Source organism: Paralichthys olivaceus, chromosome 19 (genome assembly GCF_024713975.1).
Source record: "Paralichthys olivaceus isolate ysfri-2021 chromosome 19, ASM2471397v2, whole genome shotgun sequence".
NCBI classification, from domain to species: Eukaryota; Metazoa; Chordata; class Actinopteri; order Pleuronectiformes; family Paralichthyidae; genus Paralichthys; species Paralichthys olivaceus.
This window is the reverse complement of record NC_091111.1, coordinates 10523693-10550146: the sequence shown is the minus strand read 5'-3', so window position 1 is coordinate 10550146 and position 26454 is coordinate 10523693. Positions and strand designations below refer to the sequence as shown.

General features: G+C 41.1%; 2 protein-coding genes across 7 annotated transcripts in view; one reads left to right on the top strand and one right to left on the bottom strand.

The window, feature by feature from the left end:
- The window catches only part of eya4 (EYA transcriptional coactivator and phosphatase 4), a 42253-nt gene extending 40306 nt beyond the window's left edge, over positions 1–1947 (bottom strand). For all 6 annotated transcript variants that reach the window (XR_011239275.1, XM_020092014.2, XM_020092013.2 and 3 more), the window contains exon 1: positions 1519–1947. The gene's annotated coding sequence lies outside the window, so the exon portion shown is untranslated. The remainder of the gene's footprint in view (positions 1–1518) is intronic.
- Positions 1948–9106: 7159 nt separating this feature from the next.
- Positions 9107–13932, top strand: LOC109632621 (zinc-binding protein A33-like). Its single transcript, XM_020092024.2, has 6 exons — positions 9107–9773; positions 10497–10592; positions 10941–11171; positions 11262–11284; positions 11639–11757; positions 11870–13932. Exons 1-6 carry the CDS (start codon positions 9369–9371, stop codon positions 12451–12453), a joined length of 1458 nt encoding a protein of 485 aa, XP_019947583.2. The 5' UTR covers positions 9107–9368; the 3' UTR covers positions 12454–13932.
- Positions 13933–26454: the final 12522 nt, after the last annotated feature.

Below are 26454 nucleotides of genomic sequence, written 5' to 3'. Positions count from 1 at the left end.
ATTGACTTAATCGCATTTTAAGCACCAATCGATTAAAAAAAAAATATGGCACAGTCAAAGGAATTATCATCCCACATGTCTTTACAGTTAACATAAAAGACACACGTCTTCACCCGTATATCTTTAATTAGATAGAGTTGTGGGAATAATTGTGCCTGTCGTTAAAAACATGTTTTATAAATAATACATGCGAGAGTCAAATTCTATAAAGGCTGTTTTTCTAAGTCTTATATTGAATTTATTTTAAATGAATAAATAAGTATTTAACTGCAAGAATAAAATTATATAGATAAGTAAGAAAAAGAAGTAGAAGAAGATATAAAGTGTGAAATAAATATGACATGAAGAGAAATGATTTTGAATTAAAAAAATCATACATTTATACAATTGTTTTCGAACATTTTAAAATATTTTCCAATAGGACAGTCATCTGTTAATTTTTTCAGTTACACCATGATGCAAAAATTACGCACAATTTCTTGTTTGAACTTTGAACTGAATTGGAATTTAATTGAAATTTTAAAAAGGCCTGATATTAATTAATTGTGTTGGCTCGATGTATTTATGTCTGCAGGAGTTTTATGATTTTTTCCAAATCTCCACCTCTCCTCCTCTCACGCATTAATGCGCGTTGATTAAGTATGAGTCCTTAATGTGAAACCCGACCTGTGTGGATTACGGCGCAGCAGGCCCTATCAGATTTTGAGTCGACGCGTAACTTGTCATGTTGTTAGGGACCGGCCAATAGCCAGAGGCAACTCAAGCCCCGGAGAGCCAAGTAGGTATAAGATTCCTATTTCCCACATATCAAATATAAACACAAACTCCACGTGGGAGCAGAGGTGCACGGGGATGATGGGGAGAAAAGACCCAGTGGACTGGACACAATGTGAAGAGTGAAGCCCTCCATCAGTCCACTGATGAAATCTGGACGCTGATGATGATGACGCAGTGACACTGACCTCCATGTCTATTAGGGATTCTCATGTGGAAACTAATTATCATATTAAGACCTATTTTATTTTTATTAATGGATTTTTACTATTTTTTCCTTATGATAAAAGTTTATCCAGTTATAATGAGGTTGATAAAATCCTGATTAATGTACTGTTATTGTCCAAAAAGGTATTATGTGAAAATGAAAATGTATATATCACCTGAAGTGTGTTTAACTGAGTATTGACTACATTAAATTATATATCCTTTGATTTATTAGCAAATATCACTTTATTACAACAACAACTCACATTAATAAATATATGATATCGTAATAATTGTCAAATTTGAATTATATGGTATATTTAAATTTTTATATTATATTATATTTAATAATATTTAATCCATATTTCTAAATAAAAATACTGAATGGATCAAAGGCAATACCTGTGTCAGCTGTCAAGTTATCATGCACAGAGCTCAGAGACGGTCCTGATATTTATCAGAGTAAAACCACAGGTGTGCAGCCGTCTGTAAAGTTATAATTAAAGTGAAAATTTAAAAAAAAAGAGGTGACTGTACCTGTGTCAAAATGACGTCCGTCACAGCGAGAAACCAGCTCCCAGATTTCCTTCACTTCACTTCCTTCGCTCTCATGATCAAATGCAGCGTGCGTGCGCGTGTGTGTCTGTGTGCGCGTGTGTGTGCACAGCTCTCCCTGCTGTCTGCAGCCTGTCACTGACTGGACCGAGGCGCCTCACGCACTGCTGCCCATGACCAGCCAGACACAAACACACTGAAATATGTATAAAAACACACACACTCACGAGCAGGAGCGGCAACTCCAACTTGTCTAAACAAAACAAAAAATTACAAAGTCAACACGCGCACGTCCCGGGGCTCGGTGTCGGTGAACCGAGATCCGCTCACTACTGCGGGGAACACCATTATTTTCAGTCCGCGTCCAAGTTGGAGCAGCAGGCTGTTCACAGGCATTACACTCAACTTCATTACTGGAGACAAGAGGCGCTGCGCATGCGCACAGCTGCCCTGTGGACGGTGTTGGGCAAGTGACCAAAGGATGGGAAGGGGGGGAGGGAGGGTGATAACAGTTTGTCGAACAGTTTTATCTATCTATCTGTCCTTCTGTCTGTCTATCTATCTATCTATCTATCTGTCAATTGTTTATTTGTATATCCATGCACTTGTTTTTGTTTGGTATAATACACACTGGGGGATCATTGCGTTATTAATTTGATAAATGTGGCATTGACAATATATGGACAATATACACATGTTGCTTTCTCCTGCTCCCATACTCAACAAGTGATGTGTATGTTAGTGTAAATAAAGAGTCTACAATTCATTCTTTAGAGGCATGTATGTGTGCATGAATGTATATGTATTTATGTATTGTGTAGGAATATCAGCAAATATACAGGTCTAGATATACGTTTTTTATTTTATTCATTTTCTTATGTTTGAATAAAGTTTGATTTAAAGATTTGATTCAATTTAGTTTACGTTATTGTATGTTTTTCCTAAAAATGTATTACTATTAAGATGAATATGAAATCAAAAATCAAATCAATCTATATTTAGGAGAACACAGAAAAGATTAAAATATTTTTAGATTATATTATATCTAATATAGAAAATATATTTGACTTACAGTCCACAGGTGTTTTCCTATAATAAACAATAGGATACTACTGGATACCTGGTGGCCGACATCATAGCTTCTAAACCCTGCCTCCTCCATGTTAGTTGATGGAACCAAACTAAAAAGTCAGATGATTTTGGGTAGGTCTTAATCCCATATTAAAGTGGGAGGAAGTGGAGACACGTCTTCCATCTTTATATAGAGTTTATGACACAGACAACTTCTGTTTTGAAGTGATGAGAAAGTCAGTCAAAGAGTCATTTGGATGTAAGAAATATAATGTACATACGAGGGGAGACATGACAGTCACACAGACAGAGAGTAAACATGGTGCTATAGATAATCTGTAGACAGAAAACAATTACACACAGGGAAGCCAGAAAACATGCTGAATGTACAAAACAGATATCAATAAATCTTCTGAGGGTAAGATCAGACATCACTGCTCCTCAGTGCCCCCCCCCAAAAAAAAGATGACAGGTTTGGCCTCAGAGTTTAGTTTATTTGAAAAATGGAATGTTTGTTATGGCTTATGGATTCTGTGACTTTCGGATCCCACTGGCCTCGGCCCAGCGCTCTTTCACCATGCTGTCATTTATTTGGGATGGTGATGTCAGCACCGTCTCTGACTGATCCGCGATTGTTGTTTCATAGACACTGCTGACACACACACAAATACATCTCTCTGTCTCTCTCATGCACACAAATGCAATTTATTTGTTTATGCAAAGACTTTTGAATGTAATATTGTGGAGAATGAAAAGAGCTTAAGTTTCCCTGGCATCGTGCTCTGTACACAAACACTGAGAAAAAAGACTGATGTTCTTTGTGGCATTGGCTGGCAGGCCTAGAGAGAGAACTAGAAAGTCACTCACATTGCATTTCCAAGGCAAAATAAAAACAGAGGGAGCAGAGAGTAGAGGAAGCTGACATGTTCATTTTCTGTTTACCCTCACTACTTTTCATCCTTACATCCCTTCATTTTCCTTTTCCATTTGTCTGTTTCACTGGGCGCTGGAGCTGATCCCGGCAGCAGGCCACAGGAGAACATGGATTTAGTATTAGTGACGTGACCCAAGGTTTGGATTAATCCCTCGCCACTGTCTTGTCAATTATGAGAGGCGAATAAATTCCACTGTGGTTGGATCCCCTCCAAATGAAACAATAAAATACCTTGTAAGCCCGTGCTGTCTACAAGACTATGCATCGAGGATGTTTCTGGTATAACACCTCTGTACATCAGGCCGACATCATGTGTCTGTGCCCGTCCAAACCGCTGCAAGTCACCATTGAAGAATAAATCAATTTTATGAAGTGACAATGCTATGAAATGACTTGGTTGTGTTAAGGGAAAGATCATACTTTGGTTAGAATAATTACTTTGTTAAGGTCAGGGAAACATTGTGGTTTGGGTTAAAAAGACTTTGTTAAAGCTAGTTGAGCTTCGTCATCATGGTTGCAATTAAATACGTGGTTGAGGTCCAGGATTTATTGTGGTCACGCTTTAAAAAAGAGAAGTATTGACTGTCTGGTGGAAACGAGAAAAGGAACAGAGGTCCCTCGCATTTGAGTGCAATGTTTCACGAAGGGGTGCAGTGACCAGGGCCCCATTGGAAGTGCGTTTCTCTTGACAATGGGTTTGTAGGACAATGTTCAGGAATCCATGAAATCCAGGTGACTGTTAATCTATGATGATTAACCTCAAGATGAACAACTTCTTTTATAAAAATCACAGTATCTATTTTCCAGTGCAATTTACCACTCTTACCATAAACTGTATATTAAGATGGATCACGTGTCTCCACCTTCTCCCACTACAAGCCATCTTGTACATTAGGAGCTAGATTCTGCGCTGTAGCGTTTAGGGGATGGAGCCACTGTATAGTGATGTCAATGTCAGCTGTCAATTGTGATGTTTTAAAAGGATCAAATAACACATCACAACCACACCTATTAAAACCATGGACATACTTCAGTGTAACAAGAACTACTTAAGAGTTTTCTTTTCTCTGTCTTTAATATGAGGAGATAGGGCATTAGCATTGGCGGAGGTGTGCACTCTCCAAGTTTCCTCTGGTAATTGTACAGGAAAAGTGCTGCAGTCACACTATGCCATGTTGACTCTGGGGAGGCGCCTAAATGGCAAACAGTTGCCTGATGCTAAAAGAAGGAGAATTATGGTCGTATAGTGTTTTATAGTATGTACAGTATATCTCCCTGTGCCGTTAGTCTGTTTTTAGGGCTGCAGACACCGGATACCTCAGCCATTTCTTTTCTCCTGCAATTACATTGATGAGCTTCCCTAGGAAAACATAACACAGAATACATCTCGCACCACAGGTGCCCCATCCAAATAGTAGGTGGCGCAAGAACAGTGTTAAGCACAAGATCCCTCTCTGGCTTCCCACCTCATTTAAAATAAGTTATTTCTTGCTTGTGAATGTCTACAGTAAACCAAAAAAATCATGACGTATAATGTTTTTGCCATTTTGTGCATGTGTTTGTGTTGAGTGTGGGCATGGTGAGTAAGGGTTGGAATGATATGATATTAATATCAGTTTAATCCTTCAGTAAAAGTAAGGCCTAACCCCTGGTGCCTGCCCCCTCCTCCTCCTCCTCCTCCTCCTTCCCCGCAGCAGACTCAGGCCTGAACCCTGCTCAGTGATCGACACATTCTGGCAGAATAAATTAAAACCTCAAGCTCCGACAGAGCCCAAAATAGCAGGAAGCTGTCGCTGACCTGCAGTCTCTAGTGCCACATGTCAGCGAGCTTAAAAAACTTGGCAGAACATTCTGCACAAAGGAAGCACGTACAGGTGTGTGTGTTTCTGGCGTGTGCATGTGTGTCTGTGCATATATATACGAGTTGACATGTTCTGTTGTATGTTGATACATTAACTACATTTATTATAACGACTCTGCATGTTGTTTTAACAGATCCATGCATTAATGTTTATTACTTCTTACTAGACCTCGTGAAAACCAGTTTCTACTTATTAGACTGAAACCACTTTGGAATTTGAAGACAGTGGCAGATGGATCTATTTTTTTGTCCAGCTGTTCTCCGGAGGGTGAAGCTTGGGTGGGTGGGGGGCTTAGCCCCAAGATGTTTAGTGGTGGAGGACTGCGGGACCCTTTGCCAAGTCACAGAGCTCCTGGTTCTTGCCAAGCTGGGGGTGGGTGAGAGAAAATGCCATTTAGCTGGCTGGTATTTATAGATATGCGAAGAACTTGTGCTCAGGCCGGGCTGAGGTGCTGACGAAGTAAAACGAGAGGACGCTTCCAGAAGTCGAGTGTCAGGGCACACAGATAAAAATACCCGGTGAAAGATGGGGCTGGTCATTAGTGGCGCAGTCTGGCATGTGACATGGCAGCATTTCAGAGGTGATTTATGATTATTACTACAGCTAACCTATACATCTCCCTTTCCTGCCCCCACCCTCCATCCTAAATTGGTTTTCTAAATGGAATGGTGCATGGGGTTTATTTCAGGGGGCCGAGTACACAGGGGAAAAAAACTGCTGGCATTTTAGACTCTGGCAAAGTGCCACAGTGCGGTTTCAGATTTGACCAAGATATTGAAAGAAAAACAGACGCAATATTGAATTAATATAAAGATGGTGGTGGGACGAATGCATGCTGGTTTAATATTTTTGACAATGTGACAAAGATGCAAGTGAAAGCATTATTCTTTATGGACATGAAAAAATGGTGCAGATTGGCTGGACGTACATAATGACTTATTGCAGGAGTTAATCAATCAATCATCTACTTTCACTCAAAAATGATGTTAGAAGAGTGTGAGGAATAGAACAAGGGGTCAAGGGATGTAACAAGCTCATCGCGGGTCGTTGCCTTCCATAATTGCCGGAGCGAGCTGTCACGGGGAGGAACAAAGGAAACATTTAACACATCGTAAATTCCTGTAATGTTCGGCCATGAAGCTTACGCTTGGTCTACATCTTGTTTTATTTTTCACCCACTCTTTACGAGCGTCCAGGCACCAACAGAGACACTCTTTGCACAGTAAAACAAAAAAAGATATCAATTCAGCTCTTTCTGCAAAAGTTTAGTTGTGTGTCAGGCCTCCTGTAAACAATTCATTTTCAATTTGCATCACAGCAGCAGGTTGTCTCAGGTGCTTTTAACCCACATAAGGCAGGAAAAACAGTTTCAAACTGAAATGAAGATGTATAATATTTACATTTTGACATATGCCCTCACAGAATGATTGCTGGTATTAACATGCAGCTCCAGTCATAATTGGAACTATATATTACATAAAGGACATGACTAATGTCTTCTTCTCCTCATTCGAAATACTGTACATTGAATATCAAGTCCAGATTTAGACATGTATAGTATTACACAGACAGGAAAGCTGCGTGGGTGAATACTGCTAATACACACAAATACAGCACTTCTCTCCAAGAGTCTGCTGAGCAGTGCTGCAGCGTCTCGCTGAATTCCTTCCCAGTCTTTTATCCCTCAAGGCAAATGATGGAGCATATGTCTAACTCGGCGAGATGGTGATCAAAAGTGTGTTTGAGAGTGGTGGAGGGGGAAAGATGGAAAGAGCGAGAGAGACAGAGAAAGAGAGAGAGCGTGTGCGATTTTGTCCCACATCGAGAGTCCTAAGAGAGAGTATAATACAATACAGGGTGTGTGTGCCAAATAAATGTGTATGCCGTGTGTATGAATGCAACATGCACTGTGTGTGTGTGTGAGGAGGGGGGTAACAAAATTAGTTTACCATCAGCTGTGCTCTTGGTCCCAGCCTCTGTCCAGTATTTCTTCCAGCTCCCTCCACCTAATGGCAGCTCGGGGCGGTTTTTACTGCGCCACCCTTGGGAAGCTACTGTGGCCAGATCCAGAACACTTGGCTTTATGTGGATTGAATGTTTTATGGTTATAGACATAATATTAAGTATAGGAACAGTCTCGCAAGAATCCACCCCCGCGCCACTATCCTCAGGCCTAATAATTACACCAGCCGAAGAGAGGCAGTGGGAAAAGGGCATATGGCCGTGTGAGAGACATTATCGCGAGGTTATGTAACCGAGCGCACACTATTCACTGTTTCCTCTGTGAGAAATATGGATGGGCTGATCACTGACCTCTATACTGACGGTGGAGGTTTTCATACAGTGACAAATCATATCAAACCAAACTGAAGCAAAAATGACTGAGGCAGAAGTTTGGCAACATGTAGTTAAAGCATTTGGCCGAAAACCACTTTAATATTTTAAAGTTTTAAATTTACTTCAAGACCACGAGTCTAAAAAAAGACAACTTTGGAGAAAAATATAAGCTGCAAATGTGCAAAATGTTGTTCTCTCTCAAGGTAAATATCATGTCCACAAGTGGATTTATTAGTATTTATTCAGCCAACAGTTGTTTCCTAATCTGTGTTATATACAAAATATGTTGCATGAAACTGGAGAAACAGTTGATCCAGATTTTACAGATAAGCTAAGTGTAGTTTAGAAAAGAGAGAGAGAGAGAGAGAGAGAGAGAGAGAGAGAGAGAGCGGGCCACATGTGTGCTGTCATGTTAAAACAGTTAGCCTTTGATAGCTATTGCTGCAGCGGTCAGGGGGCAAATCGCTTGTGATTTTCACTGCTGAGAATCTTATGCACGGAGCTTGTGTGCACATGTGCTAGAGAGTGAGAGAGAGAGAACAGGGGGAGAGAGAAAGAGAGAGGGAGAGAGAGTGGACAGGAGGAGAACACAAATATACTGAAATTAGACTCAAGCAATTGTATTTTATTCAAAAATTTCAAACTACAATAATTGCATAGATCTATTGTGCATGTATGTTTTTCTTCTTATAGTCCAGTTAAAACCCCTTCCTATATAATGTTATTCTGGTGGCATTCATTCATAACAAAGACAAGTACATGGACAATTATTTATATGTACATATGATGAGTATTATAGCAGTTACAATGATATAGTTCTCACCACATTACTAAAGTTTCTTGCACAACATTTTCAAAGTCCTGATAGTTATGAAAATCTGGTGCTGATCAGCCAACTATTAAGTTGTCTGTTATTTGTGAAACCTAAATTTTAACTTAATAAACTGCTTCACATTCTGTATTTTAAAACAGGTGAGTGGCTGATATTCTGATACCTATGTTATTCTTGTAAAATTACAATTCTATTCTTTTAAAAATACAACTTTTTTGTCATCATTACAACGTTTGACTTCATTTTTGTAAAATTACAATTTTCATCAACTTAATTATAACTTAAATTATAATTGTATTCTTATATAAACACAACTTTTTTGTAATTATTACAAATGATGCTGTTATTTTTCTAAAATACAACTTTATTCTCTATGTCTCTCTATTTATTTTACTTTGCAGTGGCCCTGATACATTCTCAAAACACTCATGGAAAACAGAATCTTCCTCCTCTCATTTCTTTAATGTGTGGCACCGACAATCTTCCATACTTGACTGATTCTTTGGTTAGTTTGAAGCTGTTTGTCTCAACAGTGATCGCTCCTCCCTCTTTACAGTGAAACAGGAAGAAGAAACAGGAAGTCAGCGTCTTGAAGCTTCTCTCGCTTTCTGAAGAAATCCAGGACTTTAGCGCGCGTGTGTGTAGGTTTTATGTAGAGTTTAGAGTTCAGGGGAGATTTTTGATATTACTTGATGCAAAAAGCGACTTAATCTGAGCACTGGCTGAACTAGTTGACGTGACTCAGTGACTGAGAGTGCGCTTCAGGAAAGAGCAGGAAGAGACAAGACAGAGTAACATGGCTGCTAATGTATCACAGTCTGAGGTGGTTTGCACCTGCCCCGTGTGCTGTGACATATTCCAAGACCCTGTGGTCCTGCTGTGTGGACACAGCTTCTGTAAGCTCTGTCTGCAGGAGTGGTGGAGACAGAGCAAAGTGCACACGTGTCCGCTCTGCATGGAGATCTTCCCGATGGCTCGGCCCGCGCGTAATTTGGCGCTGAAGGACCTGTCAGACAACCTGAGGCAGGAGGTGAGTGCGAGAGCAGCGTCAGGAGCCCAGGATCTGTGCGACCTGCACAAGGAGAAACTCAAGCTGTTCTGTCGGGACGATCAGCAGCTCATCTGTCTGGTTTGTAGAGATGCACAAAAACACAAGAAGCACAACTTCTCCCCCATCAATGAAGCAGCAGAGGAGCACAGGGTGAGCACCGCTGTGTGTTGTTTGATTTGTTGTTTTAAAAGTTGTTGTGAAATTTAAAACATTTTCAAATTATTCTTCCTATAGGGCGGGGAAATAAATCAATATCAATAACCATCCCAATATAATTATCATCAATGGCAATATAACAAAAGTCTAACATATATTGATATGTTGTGCATGTATATGCTAGCACAGAGATTCAATTAATCTACCTCTATGATCGATCTAAACTAGTATAGTGCTCATTCTAAACATCCCTGTGTGGAATGGCCTCCTTTCAGACATGCACTGGACTCCGGATAATCTCCTGACATTATCCAGAGGGATTGTGTGTGAGAGCGCAACTCTGAAGAAAAACACTGAACAATGTCCGAATGAGCCAAAACAGCAGGAGGTCGTCCGAAGGATTGATGTAGACATTTCTAACACTTGACTGAAGCAAAACTGTAAAAGACCAAATATCTAGGAGTTCATTTCGAAAATGGCTTTTCTGTGAAAGTGACCTGCAGTAATTATACTGCTTCAGGTCTCAGTCCACAGAACGCTGAAGCCAGCGCTGCTGCTTCAGTACTCAGAACCCGAAGTGGAGAATCAGTTATCTTTGATGTTGTCGTGAACACTTTGTTGCTGTGATCGACAATGTGACTTACCTGACGCAGCAAATAAAAGTGTTGTCTACCTGAGCCACTGATGTAAAGTAACATGTTCCACTTTTGTTTTTAGACCAATCTCAGAATTCAGCGGATGCATTTAAAATCCAAGCTGGGATCATTGAAAGTACATAAGCTCAACTGTAATAAAATGGCCAGCCACATCAAGGTAAAGTACAAAGTACCATACAAAGTACCATAGTGTTCATAAACAAGCCTGACTGCTGATATGTCCCTTACATCGGTATCAGTGTTTATGCTGATTCGAAAACTTTTATTTTAAGAATAAAAATCACTGCTGAAAAGATGTGTATTTTGGTATTTATTTAGTTGTATTTGTGTTTTCTTTTTATTTATAGTATTTTGGTTTAACTGTAAAATATCAAGCCTCAATTACATTTCTTTTTCATAGTAATATCGGGAAATCAGCACATTCACATGCACAAACATCTGCCCCCATGAATCCATATTGGTCGGACTCTAGGTCATAGAGACAACATATGTTTTTTTTTCTCAGCTCCAGGCTCGGCAGACAGAGGCAACAATCAAAGAGGAATTTCAGAAGCTTTACCAGTTTCTGAGGACGCAGGAGGCTGCCAGGATAGATGCACTGAGGAAGGAGGTGGCGCTTAAAAGTGACACACTGAACATCAAGATTGTTAATGTGAAGGAAGAGATCTCTTCGCTCGCAGACAGGATCGAAACTATAAATCGGGAGCTGAAAGCTGAGGACCTCTCATTCATGCTGGTACTTAGTGATCACTTGTCTCTTCTGATTTTGATATTAAACATGGAACAAATTGGGGTAATTTATGTTGTCTTTTTTACTTTTTGACAGAATGTCAAGTCCACTATGGAGCGGTAAGTGGATTCTTTGCCTATTTTAAACTACTGAACTGATTTTCCATGAAATGTTAGATTTTGGGGTCCGGCGGATCCGAGCTATGTCGGTAGCCAGGTGCATGTGCAAAAAGGTCGCTCTCGTACATGATGTCACACGGTTAAAGTCTTGTCCATTCCAAGAAATAAATAGAAGAACTGATGCATGATGGGAAAATTAATCCAAGTTTGAGCTTTTTCATAAGCTAAGTTATCCATATATTTATTCCTTGCTTACGTTTTTTGTTGTTGTTTCATGAGTACATTGCTCCAAACTAAAATGCTATCAATACATTATTTCACTGGTTATTCTCTGGCTGCCGTATTTTCTTCCAGATCAAAGTGCAACCTGCAAGAGCCAGAGATTCCATCGGGAGCCCTGATCGATGAGGGCCAACATGTCGGGAACCTGCTGTTCAAAGTGTGGTGCCAGATGAAGAATATGATCAAATACAGTAAGCAATGCATTGTTGTTTCTGGCTCACCACATTTTGAGGTTTTAAATTATTGAGAAAGAAATGCCTTAAAAACAGTCCCATAAACGTACGTTTTCATGTTTCCATCCAGCCCCTGTAACTCTGGACCCAAACACCAGTGGCACACAACTGATTCTGTCAGAGAATCTGACTCATTTGTCAGAAAGTAAGAAGGCTCAGCAGCTTCCCAATAACCCAGAGAGAGATCACTGTAGCGCTGTTCTCGGCTTTGAAGGATTTAGTTCTGGGAAACACAGCTGGGATGTGGAGGTGAAAGGTTTTTGGGCTGTTGGTGTGGCTGCTAAAGCCGGGGATGCAACCCCTTCACTCATCTGTGGCATTTATAATTATGGTCCTGGAGGACCATTGTTTGAACTTCTCACTCACAACAGCATGGATTCAAAGGATGTCTTACCCAAAAAGATCAAAGTGCATCTAGATTATGACCAAGGAACGCTTTCATTTTTCGACCTTGATAAGAAAACATGGATACACATCATCAAACACACTTTCAAAGGGACAGTTTTTCCATATTTTCGATCGACTGTGAAAATCCTTACAGCTGAGGTGTCACTGATGATAAAGACAACCCAGCTGATGCAAAACTCTCTCCGAGAAATTGCACGTGCAGGAGAGCCAAAAAGGCTCCCACCAGTCTCCCATTCATCTCAATGAGAAAGTAATGTATGTATTAATAAAACGTATCTACTGCATTTTCATGCCGTTGTCCAGTCAGCCAAGTGGCAGCAGTGCAGTGCACAATATACTGCAATCAGAAGCTTCAGTTTATGTTCACAGCAAACATCAGAAAAAATCTGATCTCAGTGAGTTTGACTGTGGGGTGATTGTTGGTGCCAGACAGGCTGCATGTTTGAGTATTTCCAAAATCTCCTTGGATTTTCACACGCGTGTAAGGTTTACTCAGAAAAGTGTGAAAAACTAAAAACATCCTGCAATGATTTTCCACCCAGCGGTTCTGTGTACGGAAACACCTTGTTGATGAGAGAGGTCACAGGTGAATGATGGTCAGATTGGCCAAAACCTGAATAACATAGCTCGGTACAAGGGCCCAAGGACCCAAAATGTCTTGCGTCAGTCTAGAGTGGTGCTGCTGGTGATGGTAAAAATGCTCTTTGCTTTTTAATACTATTCACGACCTATCAGAGTTTTGTCACAGACCACTTGCATCTCTAAACAAACAATTTAGCATCATCAAATGGGTACCTCCAACCAAGTGACAACCCATCGTGACGTACGTTTGTGAACCAACTTTTTGAAACCTAGAGTTTGGCGTTTTGGTCAGCACCATTTTGGTTCTCTGAGACCTGAAGTAACCATATTTGGAGGAGCGAGAGAACACATACAAACTGTCAATCACACAGTATCCATGCTCCAATGCATACTTTGATTTATCATCTGTCTGACTCTAAATGTGACCATAATTTACAAAATGAAATGTGCTGCCTTGAAGAGGACATGAAAATAGCAATTGTACGGTGGCCGAGACATCACAACAGATGCAAATACAGAAGGGCATTTGATTTGTGACGTTATTAAAGTCTGCTACTGGTCAGTGGTTATGGAATTTCCGGTGTCGTTTTCGCTATTTGCTGCAGGTTTCTGTTGAGCTCTTTCAGCCAACCAACCGAGACCGTTTTATCGGATAAAACGTTTATCCTTATGAAAATGTTTACTGACGCTATATATCAAATGAGAAGTATAGTCAATCTCTCACACTTCTTTAGGAACTGACTTATTGCAACCAGTCAAGTTGCCAAATTTCAGACACTTGTGTTGACACACCTTTCTGGACAGGGAGTCTACATCTATTATAATGTACAGTCTATGCTTCCAACATGCTGCATGTCACAAAGCAGAAGTCGCTTCAATCCTGTTTCATGAACATGACAGTGACTGTAGGTGGACTTTAAACAACTGTGTGACGAAAAATATGCCTAAATATATTGATCTGTTTGAGCTTTTTTGAAGTAATCTTTGGTTTACACATCTAACCTGTTCTCAGTGTATTTACGCATCATTTTTTATTTCATTTCATATATATCGATTATTGTCTGAAGGCTGATGCAATGACTTATATCATGTTCATGTCTCATTTACTTTGGTAACAAACAAATAAACAATATGCAGCTCTGAGCCTGTGTTAATGCCTATCTCCACTATTCCCATAATGCCTCAGTGTGGCTGACATGTCTGCCTGCATGCACAAATAGTATAATGATGAATCATTATGAGGCAATACCTAATGTCTCTAGTGCACTGCCATCTCTCTCTCTAGCTCGCTCGCTCTCTCTCTCTTGCAGTGTGTGTGTGTGTGCGCGAATCTCCACACTGATACTGAATCTCGGTGGTATTACAGCTGGAATGCCTGCTATGTTTTTTCTACTAATGAAAGAATGAAGGAAAACAAACAGAGGGGCCAAATTAAAAGAGAAAAAGGGTAGAGAGAAGAAAACACTGAAGGAGAAGAGGAAATAGAGGGAACATGCGCAGGCCCTCATACGGCCTCTCATTCAATATGTATGCCTCTGCATGTTTTACATGATGAGTGTTTCTCAGGCCAGTTTTCTCAGGGCTAATGAAGGTTGGAGATCAGGGCTTGACTGACACAACATCTGCTCAAATGGTCTTTAGGGGATTTTTTTTCTCCCCCAGATTACCCAAGATAAATTTCAAACTTCATAAGCCTGTTTTACGAGAAAGCTGGAGGAGAAGAGGTGTCACTTTGAGTGATTACTCTCCCATTAATTTAATTAGGTAAAGTGAATTTTTCCAATTTGACATTTAGAGTTTGTCTTTTTTTCATAACTTTACCCAGAATTTAATTCTAGAGCATTTGGGTGAATTTGGCTGCTTGACATATACATTCTTATAATTAGACATCTTGAATGGGTTCCATGAGTTCAACTGAGAAACAACCTGCTAGAAGTCAAGTTGTAGAATAAAACATTTTCCCCTGTTTTATTTATTTACCCCTCTGCCTGCATATCATCATTCTTTCCTGTTTAAACTGTTGCTTTATCTGAAAGGAATGACAGCACACCAGTGTATCCAACCCAATCCCCTTTGAATGATCCATCATGCCATGTTGACCACAGAGCACCAGAGAGCCACTGAGGTGAATACGTCAGATGTTATTTTTACTTCTCTTAAGTGCCATTTTCTACCAATCGGCTGAAATAAACACAATATTTCTGAGGAATTTCAAAGCGCTGAGTGTTGTTTTTGTTGCCATGTGGGAAATTAGTTTTGTCCCAAAACATTACAAAGATAATCAATCACGTGGAACATGGATTATTTTACTTCAATGAACTAAAAGTCGTACCAAAAGCCAAGTGTGTGTATATATCTTGTACATTGGGGCATTGTGTGTTTGTGTGTGTGTGTGAGCGTGAAACTCATAAATCATACGTGTACCACATGAAGAAGGGGACAGATTGAATCATGACGAGAGAGATCAAAAGCAGAGGAGAATGACAACATGGTTCTGAACTGGAGCCAGAACAGTAGAACGATATCAAGTTAGAAATGACAGAAAACAAGACACAAACAGAAGGAAGGGGGAGATGTGCCAATCGCCTGAAGGTTTGAGAGAGAAGAAATACGTTTACTCTGTCCAGCACCTATGACTTGGCTCAGCTTCTGAGGAGAAGATGTGTGTGTCAGTTTGTAGTGTGTGTGTGTGTGCGTGTGCGTGTGCGTGTGCGTGTGTTGAGGAGTAATTGGCAAATGTGTAGGACTGGATTGATATGTCTGAGGATTGAGGGGAAAAACACCAGTGGCACACATTATTGTGAATGAATAATGAGCATCATAGATTGTATACGAGGCTCCTGTAATTTTTGGCCAAATCAGTGTATACAGTGTAATGTATAGATACAAGAGAGCACACACTTAAACACACACACACGTGCACTTTAATGTGGTTGTTTTTCCATCTGCTCCTTGTTTTCTGGTCCCTTTGGTCAGTTTTTGCTCATGTTATTGAGGTCTGGATATCTTCAAGAAACAGGACTCCATGGCTATGATGCTGTCATCTCTCTCTCCCTCTCTCTCCCTCATCCTCTCTTTCTCATTCTCTCTCTTTATTATTTTGTTTGGCATTTATGTTTCGTTTGGAGGCAATCATTGAAGAATTTGAGGAACACGTGTCCTCAGCAATCATAATCAAGAAATCCCTCCTGGTCTCTCCCTCCCTCTCTCTCTCCTCCTCTCTCTCTCTCTCTCTCTTACTTACACACACATGCACACGCACGCACGCACGCACGCACACACACACACACACACACACACACACACACACACACACACACAGAGGCCTGATTACCACTCAGTCTGGTCTTTATAAAGTTATAGATGCAGATTGGACGTGTCAGTCAGGACCTCACAGGAGGATGCAGGGATGTTGGGAGAAATGATGAAGGAAGGATGGAGGAAAGACAAGACGTGCATTTCTAAGAAAAATGTTTCTTAGAAATGAATGAAACGCACACGGTTAAAAATTTGGAAAATTAAGCTGGACTTGAAGGACTGATTTTACACATAAGGCTAGTTTTTGTTTTTGACAAAATATCTACACATAACAAAGCAGTTAGAGCTCCCTCTTCCTTTACACACACACACACACACACACACACGCACACACACAGCCTCGATGGTCAGGTGCTGTGATAAAGTGCTGTCTGGTGTTCTCTCACTCGCTAAGCCCCCTGAGAGTAGATCAATACTCACTCAGCATCAGGTTACCTCTAATGTCTTCATGTTTTTAACCAGGCAGTGTGTGTGTCTGTGTGTGTGTGTGCGTGCATCTGCCCCTGGTGTGACCCAAGTTATAATTATCATTAAATGTCAATGAAGGAGATAGGAAGAGCTGGACTCTGCAGATGAGTCCCAAAGCCCTGACTCACAGCGCCCCCTAAGGACACCTGTTAGAAACTGTAGCTGCAGTGAAGTGAAGGATGGATTTACTTCAGTCAGAGAAAAGAAGATGATATTGAAAACAGCGATGACCTTGTATGTGTAAATCACTGGATAGTGTCTTATTTATTTACCCCCTTTACCCCCCTCTTCCATTATCTGCCTCTGTTGTGTTTCAATTATACAGTTTATATATATTCATAAAGGGCAGATAACAAAATGTATCCTGACCCTCCAGGTATACACTGACTTGAATAGATATTCTACAAAAATGTGTACAATTCATTCTTGCTAATGAGTTTTACTACATCTTGCCTTGGACGGTTAGGATTCATTTTGCTCATCCATGTTAAAGCTGAGACCTTGGATAAAGTTATACAACCCAAATGAGTGGTTCAGCCTGATTATTAAACCACTTTCATAGAAAGACCAAATCTAAGCACAGTGAAAATGGTGGTGATACAAGAATCCTTCATTAAACAACATGTCAATGTTGAACTACAACAATCCTGCTAAGAATTACATTCTGGAGGAAAGGCATCAGATTATGTTCACTGGCAATCAGTTTTCTTTTAGTACAGCTTCACTCCTTTTGTAGGGACGTCATCGATCTAAGATTTTTCTAAATCAGGGGCCATAAAGGGGCCACATTTTACTCAGTGCGGAAGATTTTATGTCCAACATCCATGCACAATTCCTGATTCAGTAAGGTGCATATTCCTTGTTAATTGTTAGCTCTATAACTTTGAGCAAAGCCACACACCATGAATAGTATTTTGTTCCTCGGTCAAGCAAATTGTGTAATATAAAAAGGCGTAGGAGGATTTAAAAAAGATTGTCACATTCATTGGTAGTAAATAAGAAAATGACAGCTGACAGGACAGAAGCACTTTAGGGACCAATCACATTTAAGCTGGGGCTGGTGCCCTCCCCAGCCCTGCTCCTGGATCCGCCCCTGCAGCGAATCACTTTTACCCAGAATCCTTTGTTATATATCCACCAAAACCAGAGTTGTTTCAATTACAATGTGTAAAACAGATGTATGAGATGTTTATAAACATAATTTTAGGAGACAGGGTTGACCGCAAATTGCGTCTGCAAACTGTGAATGAGATTTACAGTGGATACTTTGGGAATAGATCAACAAGGCTACTTGGGGGTTTCTTGTCTGACTTTGGGGTAGCTGCATAGCTACATTCTACATCTCATCAAATCATTCAGTGAGTGCAACGTAAATAATATTGATAAAAATGAAACCTCAGAAATTTCCCTTAAATAGATCAGAAGAGGAAGAGGTGGAGGAGGCAGGTGTAACTGTAGCTACAATGCTGAATACAAGAGTGTGATGATTAAAAAAGAGAAGAAAGTGTTTTCCCCTGCTCCACCCTGCCCTCTCTCACCTCCACCTCTCTTTATCCATTCCCTCATCTCTCCATCCCAATCAATCTCTCCCTCCCCCACGCTAATGCACTCTTTCATGTGCTCTCCTATTTCTCCCTCTCTCCCAGCCGCCCTCTCTCCCTCACCCTGATGTCTCATGGCCCTTTTGTAGGCCCTCTACATTTTTGGGGGTAATGTGATCGCCCCCATTTCTCCCCAGGGTGGTCCGCTCCTCTCATTCAAACAACAAGCTTGAGCTGAATGGAGCTGGCAGGGAGAGGGGAGGCAGAGAGAGCGAGAGAACAAGACTCAGGGAGAGGATGGAGAGGAGGTAATGCGTATGTATAGCAGCCATTAAATCTCATCCCTGTCCATTCATATCTCCCACCAATAGGTAAGGTGTGCATATGTGATGCATCTCATCAGGCAAGTGTTGTGTGTGTGTGTAGTACTCTACCTGTGCCATCTGTTTGGCTACATCCAGCAGCTGTTTCCAACTTAGTGTTGCCCCAAAGCAACATTTCCATTAAAATTGACTAGTTAAAAAACATCGAACTGTGTATTCAAATGTATTACAAGAGGTATTTTTTAATAACTCTTTTGAATGAGACCACCTGTTTCAGTAGGACTAAATTTGGTCCGTTAGTCCAAACCCTGGTCCAAGGCACCTTTCACATTTATCACTTTGGTTCTATTAAACTGAAAAGTCCAAAGGTCCCGGTCCAAACAAGGTAGATGTGAAAGTGAGGGAGGTTTCTGGCATATTTAACTCTCACATTTTTGGTCTCCACCAACTCCTTTGTGCCTCTCCAGCTGCTCAAGGCTTTCTGCTCTCCAGCTCCTCCCTAGCTCTGTCTTTCTTCTGTGTGGTGCTGGGCAGCGACAGCATGTGGCAGGTTCATCTGTTTTTTCACTGAAAACAGCTGCTCACTGCTGTTTTGAAATGAAATTGATGAAAGTGGTAAGAAAAATTTGACTAGTGATCAGCAAAACCAAAACAATATGCTGAGACATAGCTACGGCTGAGGGAAACTGCAGTCAGGTGATAATGCTCAGGGTCAATCAAACATATTTCACACTACACACAGTCATTGTTATAATAATAGTTATGATTAGTGCAGCTTTAAAGTTATATATAGTTGTATTAAGTTTATTTTTATGGACGCTTTTCAAAGATCATATGCTTTAAATATCAGTTTTCTTGAAACAGCTTTCAAATTATCCTCACAAAGAAATCAATGTGTATATATAAAGTAAGTTGGTTTCTTTGGCTCGTAAGCCGCCAAATGAAAAAAAAAACTCTTCACCGTGGCAGATGGAGGACACGGAGGTCAGAAAATACACGTTCCACATTTCTGTGAGCAGTTTGAATTGGCTCTCTTTATAATGGCTCAGAATATTTAATAGCATTTTAAAGAAGGTGGTGCTCTGGTTGTATCCAGCAACTTTTCCTACAGTGAATTAATTTTGACATCTGCAAAGCGCTCACATGTACAGAGGGAGTAGAACACTGTCTCTCTGAAGTGTGTGTTCACATTTCTTTTACAACTTCTCTGTCTCATCTTTTCTCTTGACACATTATGTTATTGTTCCTCCTTTCTAACATTTTCAATCTCCCTCCCCATCATCTCCTCACTCTTTAATGCCCTCTGTTAACACACACACACACACACGCACACACACACACACACACACACACACACACACACACACACACCTATACATACCACTGCGGTGCCCCAGACAGCCCTCCACAATGTGGATGCCCCAAGGGAGCTTGAGTAACTCAGTCCCCTCTATCTGCCAACTGCTGTGTCACAAAGAGGCTCACGTTACACACACACATGCGCACACACGCACACACACACATACATGCACAAACAAATGCACTCATTCACATAATTAAACACATAGGCCCATACAGATACACACGCTCGATATTTAGGCCTGCAAATACACACACACACACACTCAGCAGATATTAAGCCAAGTCTCTTCATTGCCGTCTCCAAATTGAGAGAGAGGATTAAGCGAAGGGGGGAAAAAGTGAAACTGAGCTAATGTCCACCAAAGCAGCAAGGCCTCACACACATCCATTGCGAACACAACCCCAAAACACACACTCCCGCTCGCCAACAATGCGCCCTGACAAAGTTATTTCAAGGGCTCAGTAATTTTGTCACCCTGGATTAAGTGACCTTTTCATCAAGAAAAACTGCGTTCAAATGAAAATCATTTTATACTCACTTGTCACCTCTCTCAGTGCAAATGTGTTTAACCATGTCTTCGTGTGTGTGTATCCACGATGTGCTTGAGTTAGAGGAGGTTGTTGTTATTGGCGGCGGGACTCAAGTTCAGCTCCAGTTTGGCTATGAGCTCCAAACCTCAGACGCACACACACACACACACACTCATACGTACGTACACACAGTGGTTTGTTGAAGTGCATGGAGGGAATGCTGTGGTCACACCTGGGAATGCTCTTTCAGCTGACCTGCCTAACGTTTTCGCTCTCTTCATCATTTCCTTTCTCTAGAGGTGGAAAGTAACAAATTACCTTTAGTTTACTTTGTGTTTACTTTAAGGCAGAGTTTGGCTTTAGGAATGAGCGTACAGAGTGAAACCTGTCATTTACGAATAAGTTGTCTTTTAAATAAATCGACATGTCAAAAATCATGATTGCAAACTTTGACAGCTTTTTGATAGAGTTAAAAACTAGTAATTTCCCAAAAATTGGCGTTTAAACAATTAAAAGTTTGAGATGAAAGCATCTTAATAATAATAGATATAGATGCATCCTAGCTTGGCTGGGGCCTTTATATGTGGAAATTGCATGTTCTTCCCTTTTCTGGGTTTTGCGTCGGGTTAAATGGAGAGTCAGTAGGTGTGAATGTGAGAGTGAATAGTTTGTCTCTATTTGTCGGCCCTGGTGTTATATATCTGTCTTTTCAGTAAAAATGTACTCAAATTAAACCATGTGCATAATTTAATTCTCATTATAAGCTCAACAGTATTTTGAAAGCTTTTGACTTTCTTGCCAAGAGTTTGATGAGAAGATTGACAACACTCCCATGTCAGTACAGTAAATATTAACCTGCAGCCAACAGCTGGTTAGCAGCTCCTCTGGCTCTGTCCAAAGGCAACGAGATCCTGGCTACCAGCAAATCTAAAGCTCACAAATTAACACATTATATTTGGTTTGTTTAATCAGCTTAAATACAGCTAAATGCTCACAACGGCTTGGGATGCAGTTTTTTGTCTGAACCAGTTTTTTTGTCTGAACCGGTTCAAATAAAAACGAACCGAGCCGAAATCAAAAACATTACAGCGTAAAAAATCAGGTAGACAGCCCTGCCAACGTGACCCAACCAGAATTTAATTTTAATCAAAATTCTTGTCTGAACTCGGCCCAACCCAACAGAGTGAATAAAGTATTATGTACAGAGATGAATACATCTAGCCTAAGTTTAAACTCACTCACTCATCACTCCTCTGTCCCTCCTCCCTGCCACTACTAAAGGGAAGATCCCTTTATTGGTAATACTATAGTTTCTAATAAGAGTACTCAGTAATACCTCTCTTCCCTCAGTTAATGGATAACACCAGTCACACACACACGGGGCTAGACACAGCAGGCTGCCATCACAATGTGTAGGATGCACATAGTTTCACAGTGTGAATTTTAATTCTGATTTGATTGGAATTAAAGTGGTTTTAAGCCAGAGTTAATGGGTTTAGACTGGCTCTAATCCTGGTTTAATGAAGGCCTTGGTGGGCTGCTTGTTTCTTTCATCGTCCTGGACTTCGGCCCATCCATAATCCAAGTGGTGAATTAATCAACCACTTTAGGGTAAGTGGAGGGTGTGTGTGTGTGTGTGTGTGTGTGTGTGTGTAGGGAGGTGCTCTGTGTCTCATGTATGTTTTGAAAAGCATGTGGCAAATAACATAAAATACACGATATCAAGGTTGTCTATAAAAATTTTCGGACAGATCTGGTCTTATGGCAACGTGCGGTCATTCTTGACTTTCTTAGTTGCGTCCATAGAGTGTGTGTGTGTGTGTGTGTGTGTGTGTTTGTGTGTGCGCATTCTTAGCTGTGCTCACCCCGGGTACATGCTCGCTGGCTCACTCTTCTCTCCATCCCTATGTAACCAGAGCCAGCCCTCCCCTGTCAAAAATAAAAATCATTTGTCCGCTGCACGAGTGTGTCCATTAAAAATGCATGGTGGAGGGAACTGGGGGCCGCGGGGGGAAGAAAACCGATACTCGTCTCTCTCCGGAAGGGCATCGGAGTACCAAGGTGGACAAATGGCATCTAGAGAAGAAGGGACGGGATGGAGAGGCAGAGCGAGGGTGAGGTGAATGGGTGGATGAGTGAGGCCGCCCACTCAGAGGACTCATTCTAAACTTGCTGAGGAAACACTCAACTTTTGGGGGCTAGTGAAAGTGCATCTTTCTCTTTTCACGATGACATAGACGCAAATAAACCGTCTAACCAAAGATGCATCACAGTGTGAATTAAAGGCGTGGATAATACAGGAAGGGCCACACTGTGATATTTTTTTAGTTTGGAATCCCCTTTGGGTTGTTTCTCTCTCATAAAACAAAAGCTACTACAGATTTGGAAATATGTCATTGTATTGCGCTTGTTTTTTTCCTGCTATCACACTAAAAAGTTGACTTCGTAGTCGTGGTCACAACAGATCATGACACAAATTCTTGCATGATCATTGTTTTCAATAGAGAATCACTGAAGAGGATAAATGTATTCTAGCTATACAGCAATGTATCTATCAATCACTTTTTCCATTTCCTGTACTGCTTATCCTTTGAGGGTTGCTAGGAGTTAGCTGGAGACAATTCCAGCTGACATTGGGCGAGGTGCGGGGTTCCCCCCGGACAGGTCGCCAGCGTATCAAAGGGCCGACATACAGAGACAAAGAATCAACCATTCACTATCACATTCACACCCAATGACTGCATTTAGGGTCTTCAATGAACCCAACCACAAGTCCATGCAAAACCTACAAAGACACAGGGAGAACATGCAATTTCCACACATAATGGCACTGAGAAAGCAGGGATATACTTTTTTTTTTTAGGTTCTTTTAACATAGTTTATTATGATCACATAGTTTATGCAAAAACCTATTTCTAACATGACTCCTGATTTATTGCTCTCTACAAACCACTGAAATAACTGAGCTGACGTTAGTTGGCAGAATTTTCCGATTTTACTTCACCAATGTGAAACTTGACGTGTCGTGTGACAACTGAATCTCATCGCAGCTATTTCATCGGCAGATTTCAATATTACCACCAATTTAGTTGTTTTGTATGATGGCGTGCACAAGCCTTTGGTCTGAGCCAGGTCAACAAAAATATTTGTGTGTTCTCAAAGCCAAGAACCTGGCTGATATTCAGTCATATCCACACTGCAACCGCTGTAAGAGAAGGCAGTGGAGTCGGTGGGCAGCTGTAAATATCAGGGAATATGGGAAACATAAGGTTTGAGTTGAATTAAATTCAACTGGACTGAAATCCCTCTGCTCTCCATCGAACATGCATGTTAATTTTTTTCAGGCCTTGCTGTTGTGTGGTCTGTGTTATTTTCTCATTTTAAAACGGGAGACGCAAAGATTTGAGTCTTTCCTACTCTCTGTACCTGTCAGTCTGTCTGTGTGCAGCAGTTTCCACCTCTCAGAGCTGTCAGTGTGGATGAGAATTGCGTCACTCTGCTCACCAGATAAACCTGTCAAAATACAAGTGTGTGTGTGTGTGTGTGTGTGGAGACTGGTGGTTTTTCATGGTGTCAAATTTTTCCGCTGGTGTGTGCTACTCATTAAGAAAGGGAGTGATCATACTGTGGAAACTCTCGCATTCACATATTTCGATCTATCAGGTTAAACCTAAAAACATTTAATCTTTTCTCTCATATTTTCTGAGGCTGACTCTTTCAATATTTCACCCTCTCTCTCCCTCTCTTTTGGGACCCACTGTTTTCTTTACTCAGTCCCGTCCATCTGCTTCTTATAACACCGAGGCAGTCGGATCTAGTTTGCAGAAACCCCCTTTGAAAAATCAGACATTTATTCACGTACAACCAAAATAGTCCCTTTTCTTCATCAAAATAACCTGAGCAGTCTATGCACCATTTCAATAGGGTGGTCAAATCTGGACCCAATTAAAATGGGGACCCCCTAAATTTCCTTCACACCCAGCTTGAGGAAGACCCCAGATTAGAGGAATATTTTCCTTATTGCCGACTTTTCTTTTGTGCGGAATTCCATCGGATAATAATTGAGCCCATGTGTGCTTGGTATTCCGGGGTGTTCCCATTCTGGTGGATAAAAATGGCATGTTGTTTCAGCCATTGGGGCAGAAGCAGTTTTTGTCAAATCCATCTTTTCTTCCTCCTTCTCCTCTTCTTTTTCTCCTCCTCTTCTTCTACACCGCAACCCTTGGATCGTTGCTTGGAATTAATAGAAGAGGGGGATTTTTCCCTTTTTTAAGTCTCGGTCAGATTTCCATGTGGGAAGAGGCGGAGGCCTAATTGAGATCAAATAAACAAAAAGTCACCTGTGAATGATTTCAGCTTATAATGAGACACATGCTCGCTTGTTGGAACATGCGCACGAGGCCCCACTTTGCCCATACACACACACTCATACACACATGTACACACACTCAAACGACTCAGTTCGATAAGCACTAAAGCAGGTGTTCTTATCACTCCCATACTCTCTCACACACACACACACATGCACCAAGGATTAGCTACGGCTTCTCATAAACTCTAGGACTCAACAGTGAGAGCTAGTGTTCTGCTCCCCTATGCACTGACCCATCATCATCCTGCTCCCTCTGGCTTTGTGAGTGCTCGGCTCCAACCAGGAATGAATGGCCACTTGTTAAATAAACCCAGGACGCTGCTGGGGTATCACAGTTGTCTGCACAGTATTATTTTAAGTGGTAATATTAAGAAAAGGCATCGGGACGTCGTCTGCCTCTCAGCTGTTATGCAGACGATTTCTCTCTTTACCTGTGAGTGGTCTGTGGAGGACTGCAGGAGCTGGACTTTGATTCATGTCTTCCTAATTGTAATAGACCTGAATCCTCTAAAAACAACACAGGGGTAATTCTTGTGCACACACAGACACACACTTACACACAGGTAGGAGGCTTTTTGGGCACGCACGCTTGGAAACACACATACTCCACACGTAGGTAATTGTGCCCACCTGGGAAAACATCATTTAGTCAGGCGCCCCTTCCTTCTACTAACACTGCTCTTACAGCCTGGATACGTGTGTGTGTGAGTGTGTGAGTGTGTGAGTGTGTGTGTGTGTGTGTGTGTGTGTGTGAGAGACCTCCTTTGCCCTTTTCTTCTTTTTTTTATCCCAAATTGCATTTGACTATTAACACCCCTTAAGCCCTAAACCATCAAATTACAATACAATATTTTATAAGCCCATAGTCTATCCCTGTTTTTCTTTATACAGCTCCAACAACCAACCAGGCAGCTGTAATAAAATCAACCATCGATCCTTAGTCTCGCAGACATCAGACCAAAACGTCTTCTCGTCCGATCCACGCAACTCTAAGTGCAATCTCAGAGTCCATAGATATTGATTTTATTTATTGTAACATAATCACCATGTCCCGAGCTGACAGCCACCATGTTGGGGTCAAATTCCTTCACAGTCTGCTGAATGTAAAGTACTGTAAGTGACATAAATCTGTTTGTGTGCAAGCAGGGACTTCAAGGCAAGAGACACAAATGCCTCTTTGAGCTTGTGTTTGGGTTTCGCACGTGAAATTTATTGTTTTTCACTCATGTGTGGTGTATTGGCTCCAGAGGAGGAGGATGGTTAAAAGCACCCGAGCAGGATGGAGTGAGTTTCCATCTGTTCTACTTGTCTGCCTGACAGCTATGTGTTTGTAAGTCGTGTTTTCTGAGCTTTGATGTGTCTGTGATGAACGATGGGCTGTGACATCACTTTTACACAATTACATGTTGCAGTAATTTAGTCCGGGTGTCTTCTTGTAATTGTATAGGGGGGCTGTATGTGCGAACAGAAATGTCTGAGTCAGAAAACACAAGGAAGAATACAGATATCTCAGAGGAGTAGAAGACGCTGATGAATGTGTCAACTTGGAAATAAAATGAGATTCAGGAGCACATGTCCTGCCTCCTGACGCTCTACCCAGACACCACCCCTCAAATGACATGTTCCTCTTGTTGTGAACTTGGACAATCTCCTGCTGCATTTTTCATATGTGAAAGGCAAACTCTAGGAAAATGTCCAGAACATTGTGTGTGGACATTTTATCAGGGTTCGTGTCTGAAAACAGTTGTAA